Source organism: Thalia democratica, chromosome 1 (genome assembly GCF_965202585.1).
Source record: "Thalia democratica chromosome 1, ktThaDemo2.hap1.1, whole genome shotgun sequence".
In the NCBI taxonomy this organism is placed as follows: Eukaryota; Metazoa; Chordata; class Thaliacea; order Salpida; family Salpidae; genus Thalia; species Thalia democratica.
The window spans coordinates 35,910,396-35,921,410 of record NC_139165.1 but is presented as its reverse complement, the minus strand read 5'-3'; the positions used below and the strand labels follow the sequence as shown (position 1 = coordinate 35,921,410).

General features: G+C 26.4%; 2 protein-coding genes across 2 annotated transcripts; both read left to right on the top strand.

Annotated features, from left to right (window-relative positions):
* Positions 1-6,414: 6,414 nt before the first annotated feature.
* LOC145845160 (torsin-1A-interacting protein 2-like) lies at positions 6,415-7,565 on the top strand. Its single transcript, XM_082952585.1, has one exon. It carries the CDS (start codon positions 6,450-6,452, stop codon positions 7,440-7,442), a length of 993 nt encoding a protein of 330 aa, XP_082808711.1. The 5' UTR covers positions 6,415-6,449; the 3' UTR covers positions 7,443-7,565.
* A 1,265-nt stretch (positions 7,566-8,830) lies between these two features.
* On the top strand, positions 8,831-10,470 carry LOC145835543 (coiled-coil domain-containing protein 89-like). Its single transcript, XM_082943193.1, has 2 exons — positions 8,831-9,123; positions 9,702-10,470. The coding sequence occupies exons 1-2, from the start codon at positions 8,858-8,860 to the stop codon at positions 10,468-10,470; spliced, it is 1,035 nt and encodes a 344-aa protein (XP_082799319.1). The 5' UTR covers positions 8,831-8,857.
* The last annotated feature ends 545 nt before the right edge of the window (positions 10,471-11,015 follow it).

Below are 11,015 nucleotides of genomic sequence, written 5' to 3'. Positions count from 1 at the left end.
ATATATGCATTTAAAGTAGCTTTACAGTGTCTTTTCAATTTTGTTATACTATTTTAGACAGTTTTTTAACTTTGTTAAATTTTGTAATAAAGATGGACCAAAAAACTTTTTTTTAAAAACCTTGAAAAAAAACAGAAAACTTGGAAGAAATTTACGAAAAACATTTGGTGACCCTATAACTTTAACATGAGAGTTATAAATTATTCTGTTAAAAGTCTATGATATAAATGTATAGACAAAACATTTTCATGGCCTTTCTTATAGGTTAAAAATGTTGCAAAAATTCTGTCTCATCTCACATATGAAAAAAAGTTGTATCAAAATTAAAAAAAAATTAATACCACAACTTACAAAACGTGGATAAAAGAAAGTCTAATTTATGACCAAATAAAAAAGTTATAAAAAGTTATGATTGTTTCCTACACATTTCCTTAATTTTTTTAAAGTTAGATTTGAATAATTAAAAACTATTACTCATAAACTTTAGGAGATTGGTAATTAGTCTTTTGTTGAGTTGTAGTCTTTCACATTGAAACTTACAAAGCCTCTAACGTTGATCACTTATATCTCAAAATTTATAAGAATTAAAAAAATAGCCATAGTATATATACTGCTAGCTTAGTTCTTTATGCAACAAGCAATAATATTTACAAAAAGTGATTTAGCTCCACATGTCATTAACTATTGAAGTCAGAATTTTAAATTTTAAGTTCAATGAGCTAAAAATTAGTTTATTCATATTTTTTGGATAATCAATAAGTTTTTACTTATATATAACAGAATAACTTTTGAACTCAGCTGTTATTGATCATTCAGATTAATTCTTTTTGTTATGAATTTATTGAATATTTAAGCCATGTCAAAATACTAACAAAACAAATATTTTTATATATCAACAATTTACTTAAAAATAATCATATGGTTACTATTTTTGAATATTATAAAAAACATATTATGTAAACTATATATTCTTAGATAAATTCATATTTTAATATTAGTGTAGCTTGATAGATTATTACTTTATAAGATAAATAAATACAAAAATAGAAATAAATACTTTTCATAAAATTTCTTAAAATGAATTAAGTGTTCAAAACAATTTGAATAAAGTGAGTTAATTTCAAGTTAATAATGACTTACTAATATAAGAAAAAATAGAAAACAAAATAATAAAGCTCACTCATACACAAAATTAAAAAAAAGTTAAAACAATTAATAGAAAATTAAGACACAAATAAAATCCTGAATATGGCCTGAATAGCATTAAAATAGAAGACTTGTGGTAAAAAATAGTTGAAAATTGATAAACTCTGTAGTCTCAGTATAAAAATTGACTATAATAAGTATCAAAATCTAAATAATAACAACTAAATAAATATGTTAATTAATATCTATGATAACTACGCTTTTTGATCTAAAACTTTACTTTATAATATTTTTAATATTTTGAATTGAAAGTCTTAAACTTTATAAATAATATTTCCTAAAAATTTGACAACACTAACTCAAAAATTCATGAAGAAATAGACTTTTAGTGAATTTGAAAATATTGTGAATAGTGAATCAAATTGCAGCTTATAATGGAAACTTTTAACAAAAATGTCTACATCCAAAAGTTAATTAATTTTTTTCATAATCTATAAAGCTAACTTATAGTTAATACTTGAAGCTTTCATACAATAACCAATGTTAAGATTTGTAAGTAAAATATTCTTACCTTCCTTACCATTAATGCATCTTTATTATAAAAACTTACACAAGTATTTTAAAAATCTTAATTTTCAAGTTAACTGAACATAATTAATTAAACTTCAATTAACTATTATAAAACTTAATTATTTTGATTAAATTTTATTTTGATCACCTTATATATACTTTATAACAGATTTTTTTTTGTTGCTTTAAAACAAGTAGTATAAAGTGAGCATTAGGACTAATTTACCATCAACATCACCCTTATAAACTTTTTGAAAAATTTAGGCTTTTTTGATTATTTTGCAAGCTCAGGCTAGTAACTAGAATTTTAAATCCTTAAGTTTTTTTGTATCTTTAGATATTCAACTTGAAGTTTGAAGCATTTACTGAAGTCACTATACTATAGTCCAGTAAAAAGTCTTAATCAAGGTTGCCACTCGGTCAGGAAAAGTCAGGAAAATTTTTAAAAAATGACAAAAGTCAGGAAAAGTCAGGTAAAAATGGGGGGTTTTGAAAAAAAATCAGGAAAAGTCAGGAAAATTTATAAATTAAAAGAAATTTAGGTTTTGTCAGTTTAAATTTACAAAATTCCTTGTTTTCCAAATCCTTCAAATAGAAAAAAAATGATTAAAAGTCCTTTAAAGTCAGAAAAAAATCCAAAATTTTCCTGGAAATTTACAAAAATATTTAATTTAATTTCTAATGCCTTCACCTGGTATAAATTAGTTAAATATCCGTAATAAAACTGCAAAAATTTCTATTAACATATTGAACAAGTACCCTACTTGAACAAGCAGATTTTGTAAGCTTTTTAGTATTGATGGTCTGTAGCAAGGACACTTCCATAGTGAAACTGTAATATATACACAAAAATTGTAAAAGTTCCTTATATGTCATTTGTTTATATAGATACATTTATGCAAAGAAATGCTAAAAATTTGTGTCTTTTTTCAGACAAGCTGTGTTTATAGGGTGATAATAAAAGTATTTTGCTGATAGAGCTGTTTATTACAAACATGAATCATACACAGATGCTTTAAGTAATGTACTGGAAGTTTGATAGAATTCAACAAAAAACTGTAGTTTTTAACCTTTATTAAAATTAGATTGAAAGCTTTATATAGTTTCAAGTGTTAGATTATGTATTTTACAATAAGTTAAATTTAAGAGTATGATTTAGAAAAGTCAGGAAAATTTTGGTAAAAAGTCAGGAAAAAGTCAAGAAAAGTCAGGAAATTTTTCTCAGCTTGATCAGTGGCAACCATGCTTAAGTATACTTGACTACTGTACAGTGGTACATATTACTTTAAGTTGAGTGTTTAGTTCTATACCGTAACATTTTGAACTTAATCTGAAATTTTTATTCTTCTAAAACGGGTGGCAACCAGAGTTGGTAAAATGCTAATAGTTGCTATGGTAATTCAGCACTGAAGCATATAAATTTGATTTGTTTTAAGTTGGTAATTACAAGTTCGAGTAAATAAGCAGTGTCTTTTATCATGTTAGGTGAAAACTGTTTTTTAAATTTTAATTTTTTTTATTGGGAATAGTAATCAGGGTTGCCACAAAACCTGGAATTTGACAATTTAAGCTAAAAAACCTGGAATTTGAGAAATTAAAAAAAAAAAAACTGAAAAAACCAGGAATTGAAAACTTTTTTTACATGTTTAGTAGTAAAATTCAGGTCTAATACAAAAATTCTATCATAAAGATAAAATTTTATGTTGTAATCAGATTTTTTTTAATTAAAAACACATTTAAAATAGCTTTACATTATATTTTTAATGTTAATATACTATTTTTACCCCATTCAATACCCAATTGTATACCATTGTTCAATTGTATTTGTTTATGAACTATAGTTTAATAGTTTTTAAATTAAAGGTTGTTTAGCATCAATATAATTCTTAATTTATATTATTTTTTTATTTTGTGAAAAAACTTAATTCAAACCAATTTTTTATTATTTGTCATTTTTACCATTATTATTTTACTACAGATTTACAATTTGAAAATCCGCTCTGTGGTGAAACTTAGCAATTGTTTTTCTCTAAAGTAATAAATTATTAATATACTCTTTATCACATTTTTTACCTTAAACTTAATTTTAAAGTAAATATAGACCCAAAAGCGTGTAATTTTAAAAACCTAGAGAAAATTTGCCAAAAACAATTGGCTATTGTGTTAGTAATTTTTTAATGGGAAAATGTTTGTGAAAAAAGCCTTTAACTTTATAGGGGGGTCCACCTTGATTTTTACAAGTTGATCTTAACTTATTCAATTTTATCCAAGCTATCAGACATTTTTAAGCACCTAATAACAAATTGAAGTAATTTTTGAGATGTAAACTATCAAAGTCAGGTACCTCAATAGGTTCCTAATAAAAGGCAAAAACCAAAAATACAAAAAAGGACTATTTATATAAAAAATCTATGTTCTCCTTTATTTTTTAGCCAATCTTCTTCAAAATTTCTTAGAAAGTCCATTATTAAATTTAATAAAGATTTATTGCTGGATTTTTTTTTTTTTAATATAATTTTTATTAAATAAAAACTGCCTATTTTTTTTTTTAATCAAAGATTTTTATTTTCAAAATTGCAGCATTCAAAATCTTTTAAACTATAAAAGGACTATTTGTGAAAGTTTGAGGTCTCTAGCTCAAAAAACAAAAGAGAAGATAGATTTTTAGTGATTTTTAAAATTTTCAAGAAAATTGACCCCAAACGATTTTTAATCCACACGTTTGTATAGGAAACTTTTTACAAAAGTAAGTATATCTTAAAAATTAAGTAAGTATATGAAATTTTTTAATGTTACAAAAACTGGCATGTATTTTTTATTTTAAGCTTTCATATAAGAGCCAGTGTTATTTTCAGTAAAAAAAGTATTGGACCCCCCTATGCCCTTAACAATCTTGAAAACTTCGGGTCATTTTAGAAAAGTTCTTAATTCTTGTAGTTTCTCAAGTTTTTAAGTTGATAAAAAAACAATTGTAAAATGTTTAATAATTTTTAAAGTTATTCATTTTTTTAAAATTTTTCTATATTTCTTTAACAGTAAACTACATAAATAACAGCTACCTATAAGCCAAATAAGTACTCCAATTCAATTTATTTTAATTGATAATTTTTTAGTGTCTTAGAGAACTTGGTTTAAAAATAAAGCTTGATTTAATGGCATATGGAGAGGTTTATTAGTTTTTTACATGTTAGTCTTATTTTATAGAGCATTTTCTTAGGTTTTTTTAATTTAAAAATGCTTGATGAAATAACTTCTGAGGTACAAGTAGTAAAGTCAAAGAATTCTTTAGGTTCCCCATGGAATGCAGATATTAAGAAAGAAAAAAAAAAACTTATTTACTAGAAATATATTTTCTCCCTTATTATGGTTTAATGACAATTCAAATTTGGACAACTCAAATTATGACAGTTCAAATTCTTAAATAAATATCTAAAAGACTATATCTCAATAAGTAATATAAATTTGAAAAAAATAAAAATACATATGTAGATCTTGATAATATCTACAAGCCATTTTTTTCTTTTTTTTCAAAATCTAAAATACTTTTTAAGAAATTTCTAATTACTAAAAATAACTATTTTTTTTACTTTATTTAAGCCATATCATAAAAATATTTAATGTCTTGTTAAAAGAAAAAAATGGCTTGTAGGTATCAATATGACCAACGTATGTTTTTTTTATATTTGACAAATATACATTACTTTTTTGTTTGTGACTGTTTCAATTTTTAAAGAGAATTTGAATAGTCCGAGTTTAAATAGTCGTGCACCCTATATTTATAAAACTTCATAGATTATATATTTATATTAAAATATGTTCAGTTCTTATTTTTTCTATTTTTCTTTCATAGATTTTTTAGACTTTTATTTTTCAATGCTCTTGAAATTATTATACTAGCCATAATTTTAGTCATTTTAAGAATGTTTTTCAAAAATTTGAGGTATTTAGCTCAAAAAAAAAAAAAAACTTTTTAGCACTTGAGAAAATTTACCATGAATATTCTGGTTTATACATTTGTAACAAAAATTTTTAGCAAGACTAACTTTAAATCAAAAGCTTATATAAAGTTTATATTATATAATTATTGCCTTTTAATTTGTTAGTTTTTGTAAAAAAAATAATTCTTACCTTCATAAAATTATTTTCTTTTAAACATTGCTGTATATAGTGTTTTAACTTTAAATAATTAGAGAGTATAACATGTATCTTTAAAACTAATTTTAACAATAAGTAGTAAATAAGTTTCATTAAAAAAAGTGGTTGTTACCAACAAAATATAGTTTTTGTGTTACTTTGTTTAGTCAGTTGTTCATTATATTTTTATATATTATAATTGTTTTTGTATAAAACTATTTTGAATCCTATGTTGGTTTTACATGAAATGGATAATCTAGTTTAATTGTGTGCTTACAAATATTTTGAAATGAAAATTATAAAAAAAAAAACACTAAAAAGTCTCAGTCTAAATGTTATTTGTTTTCACTAGATTGGCATTGTGTTTGTAAATTTTTTACATTTTATTTTTGAAAAAGCTTAAAAATAGTCCTAAGGTTTTTTAGAATATCTTAAGTTAGATAAATTTATTTTATGAAAACTATTTTTGATAGAAATACTAAACCTGCTTTGGTTTTTTACAGTTAAGGTGGTTAAAAGAATTATTAAATTCATTTACTACTTTTTATAGACTTTCTTTTGTAAATGGCAAAGTCCGTTCTGATTTACAGCGCAAACACATGTCTAAAAAGAAATTCACAGATAACAGCACTAAAAGTTTTTCAATTAAAAATAGTGCACCAGGAAACAAAAACAAAAGAATTGACACTGAAAGTGCGATAAACATAACACTGAAAAACTACAACTCTGACTCTGATTCTGATTATTTACCTGATTTAGATGAAGATAGTGATTTAAGTTACACTTCAAGTGAAGATACAAGTGATGAAGAGTTAGATGAAGAAGAGGTAGATGAAGAAGAAATTAAAAATGTGAAATTCAAACCAAAAGATAACAGTTGTACAAATAAAACTGTCTTGTTTGTTTTTATTACCATTGCTATTTCCTTTCTGTTGAAGAGTTACATCATGCGTGCAGAAAATATTTCTCCTCCATCAAGAAAAGTTTCTTATGAAAGTGTTTTACAAATTAAACAAAACTTCTCAAGCCAGAACTCTCGCTTGTGGAAAGTGATAAATGGTCCGTTTTTAGAACACCTAACTCAAACTGATAACAAAAAACCTGCTGTTATTTTTCTTGGCCACAAAAATCAAAAAGAGACTGTTGACTGTTTTTCTGCTAAACTTTCCAAGCTGTATGCCTCCAAATGTAGAAATAATTTTGTTGAAATTGATGGCTTTCAATTAATGAAACCAGGTGGTAGTTTAAGGGAAACTATAGAAAATGCAACAGATAACGGAGCGTGCACGATTTTGATAAAAGATTTTGACGAGATTCATCCGAGTTCTTTGATGGCATTCCACCATTTCGCAGACAGTGAGTTGTTTACCAATGTGGCTTTTATTCTTACTGCAAATTTTGAAAGCAGTTTCAATGACGACGATGTTTTAGACCATTATAAATGGCAGCAAAATATAAGCAATTATTTGACCAACTTATGGAAAACAGTAGATCCTAAAGTTATGACTATTGATAGGATAAAGGCGCTGCTATCAAGAGTAACTGATTTAGTAGCAATAATTGCAAAAGAAAACGACTTAAGTCATTGCTAAAATAGTTTGATAAATTAAATTTTTTTTTAGTCTTTATACAATTATAAAGACGTTTTATGATATCACCTTATAAGTATTGTGTGTCATAATCTTAGATAATATTTTTTTTTAGTTCAATTAATAATTGAATTAAGTATTCTTCATGTTGCTATAAATTGAGTTTAGCTAAGTTGCCAAGATGCAGACATTACTTATTTTTCTTCAATAGAAATATGTAGATACCTTTTTTTAAACAACATTCTTGCTTCTTTTATTTTGAACTGCCATATTACTTTAATGAGTATTGAAATATGGCCAGGGTTTTTTTATGAAAGTTATGTTATATTTTTATGTATGATGTAGTTTTAAAAATATAGATACCACTAAAAAATAAAAATTTTTTGATATATGTATTATTTTTAGTTTTTATTATTTAAAGTTTTACAGTATAAGATATTTTCGTTAATTCTTTGTTATTTTAATTTTCAAAATAACTACTTTTTAGTTAATTTGAAAATGATAATAATTATTTTTAATGCTAGTTAGCATGTATGCTAGCCTAAAGGTTTATGATTATGTTTTATTATGTACAAAACTTTGGTATTTTAAGACTTAACGTTTATATACTCTTTATCTTAACATTAATTAAAAAACATTATTTACAATGCCTCAATGTATGTAAAAATTATAAATGTTTTCTGAATTTTTTTTTTTAATTTTTGTTTACTAGCTATAATTAATATTAGTATTCCTAAAAGAATACAAGACTAAGGTTTGTAATATATAATGGTTCTTTTCTTATAAATATTCATTTTTTTGATACTTATTGCTTGTAAAATTTCATTACTTGCTGTAGAATTTAGATGGGATTTTGAAAAAAATAGTATTGCTTTTTGACAAAAACATTTATATTAAGTTTATAACAAATATGTTTAGAAAATTAGTATACTGCTGTAAAATTTTATATTGTGTGTTTTTATTATGTTTATATTAATTACTGAAATTTTTATATAAATTTTAATAAACTAATATAACTTAAACTTATCTTGTAATGATCATTGTCAACAATTTACTTTGATTTAGTTTAGTTTTGTTTAACTTGAGTGGTTTTTAAAAAAAAGTTCAGTTGTAAAATAGTAACATTATAAAGTTAAAAAAAATGACAATCTAGTTTTATTTTAAGTTAAACTTTCAAAAAAAGTACTTAATTTTTTTAAATGTTTAAATAATGCAGAATCTCTTAAAATTATGTACTACAATTTACAAAAAAGTAAAACTGATCAATATATATTTTCTCTTGTAAAAGCTTGTTTGTTATTACTAAGCTTCATCCTAGTGTTTATTCTGAAAAAAAACAGTTGTTAATTTTTAGAACAACTAAAAATAAAAAATTTTCACAGCTTGTAAATATTAAAACCATAAAACAAATGTAAAAGATGAGCAACGAACCCAGCAACAAAGATCATCAGGACATCGAAACCGAAGTATTCGGAGACCAGATGGCTTCGGGTGAGCTCGACCTCCTCAAGTCTCGCGTTGAGGAGCAGGGCAAGCTGATCTGCTTCCTCAAGCGCAGAACCGACGACCAGTTGAGAGACAACCAGGGTCTCAGCGCCCAGTTCGAAGACCTCAGGCTGCTGAAGGAGGAGACGGACGAGGACTTGGAGAACCTGAGAACTCACTGCGCCATGCTGGAAAACAGGTCAGATCAAAATTTGAATTAATTAAATAAAACAAAGTGATATAAATAGTTGAGCGAGTTTTTCCAGTACTTGCTTATATCCATTTGATAATAAAAATGTTTAAAGTCATCTAATCTAAACTTAATTGTCTTATTGAACTCATTCGAAAGGTTTTTTTTGCTAAATATTTTTAACAAACGAATTACCATCAGTTGATTTGCATCATTTAAAACACTTCAAAATGTTAACGTTCCAACTTGTGACTGATTCAATCTAATTAACTTTTATATATAACAATATTAATTAACATGTTAATATTTAAAGTTAACAATCTTAATTTTAAATAATCAATCAATTGGCAACTACTAATATACTTAAAAAAGTTAGTACTTAAAGTTGTTGTGAATAAACATAGGTTTGACAAATATAGTTGTTATTGTTATACTAATTATATAATTATTCAGTTATTTTTTGTTTCAATATCCAATTAACCCTATAACAGGTTAACAAATTGGTAGATAACTTAAATTAAACTAGTTGAAATATTTATATATTTTAAGTTCTTATTATTTTAGACACTCAATAATTTCTGCAACAGGTTCGACGAACTGGCGGAGAACCACGACGAGATGATCAAGATAAAGGACGAGTACAAGAGCCGGTGCAAGGATCTGCAGGCGCAGAACAAGCGGTTGGCGCAGGAGAACAAGGAGCTCTTCTCCGCCGAGATATGCAGGAAGGAGAACGAGCTGGTCGACGTCAAGAAGCAGCTTGACCTCGAAAAGGAAAAAGTGGCCAAGCTGACTTCTAATCAAATGACTAAAATAAGCGAGTACCAAACGTTGAACGGGTCATTGAAAGTTTCCAACACTCAGCTGTTGAAGGAATTGAGCGAGCTGCAAGTGGACCTGAGAAACACCAAAGAGAAACTGAACAGCATGTCCAACACTCAGCTCAACAAGCTGTCCAGCGAAACCAAAAAGTACTCGGTTCTGCTGAAAGAAAAGGAGGAGCTGGTCAGGGAGGTGATGAGCAGGGGTCACTTGGTGCAGGAGAAGCAGTCGTGCATCGAGAAGCTGCAGACGAGCTTGTCGGAGCAGCACGCCGAGATGGCCAAGCTGAGGGCGAGCATCTCGCAGAAGGAGCACAACCTGAGCGTCAACAAGAAGATATCGGCGCTGACCAGGGAGAAGGAGCAGGTTGCGGCGGACCTGAAGTCGCTGCAGGCGACGTTCAAGGCGCTGCAGGACCACAGCAGCAGCTTGCTGCAGAGGGAGAGGAGTCTGAACAAGCTGCTGAGCTGCGGGGCGACGTCGAAGAAGAAGCTGGCGCAGTCGGATGAACCCGTTGCAAAAGCAGATGACTGAATTAACAACAATTATTTTCAATGTTTTATTTTGATACCTAATACAGTAATTCTTTTTTTTTATAATATACTAACAATTTTTTAGTGCTCTGTCATAATCTTAATTGACTAACTACTTTTTATTAATCTATTTTAGTATATTACCATAAGCTAAAATTACTAACTATTTTTTATTTTTTATTAATTTTTGTATGATACATTTGATATGTGCATTATTGTGTTTTAAGCATCAAAGCTGTGAAAAAATTGATAATATACTGTGTGTGTTAGACTGCTAATAACTGTGAAAAATGATTTTCATTGTGAATGTTTTACTTCTACCTTATTTTTTTCATATAACTCTGTTTAGTTTTCCTGCTGTACTCCTAATGTATTTGTTTGATTTTCCTGTTTAACCCAAAAGTATAACTACTTTCATAAACATTTTCTTGTTAAAAACATTTTTAAGTAGATTTTCCCTGAAGTTTGTAGAACGACATGTATGCATTTTTGTCTTCAAATATATTTAAATTAGCATATTTAACTTTTAACTACCTTTTTTCATAG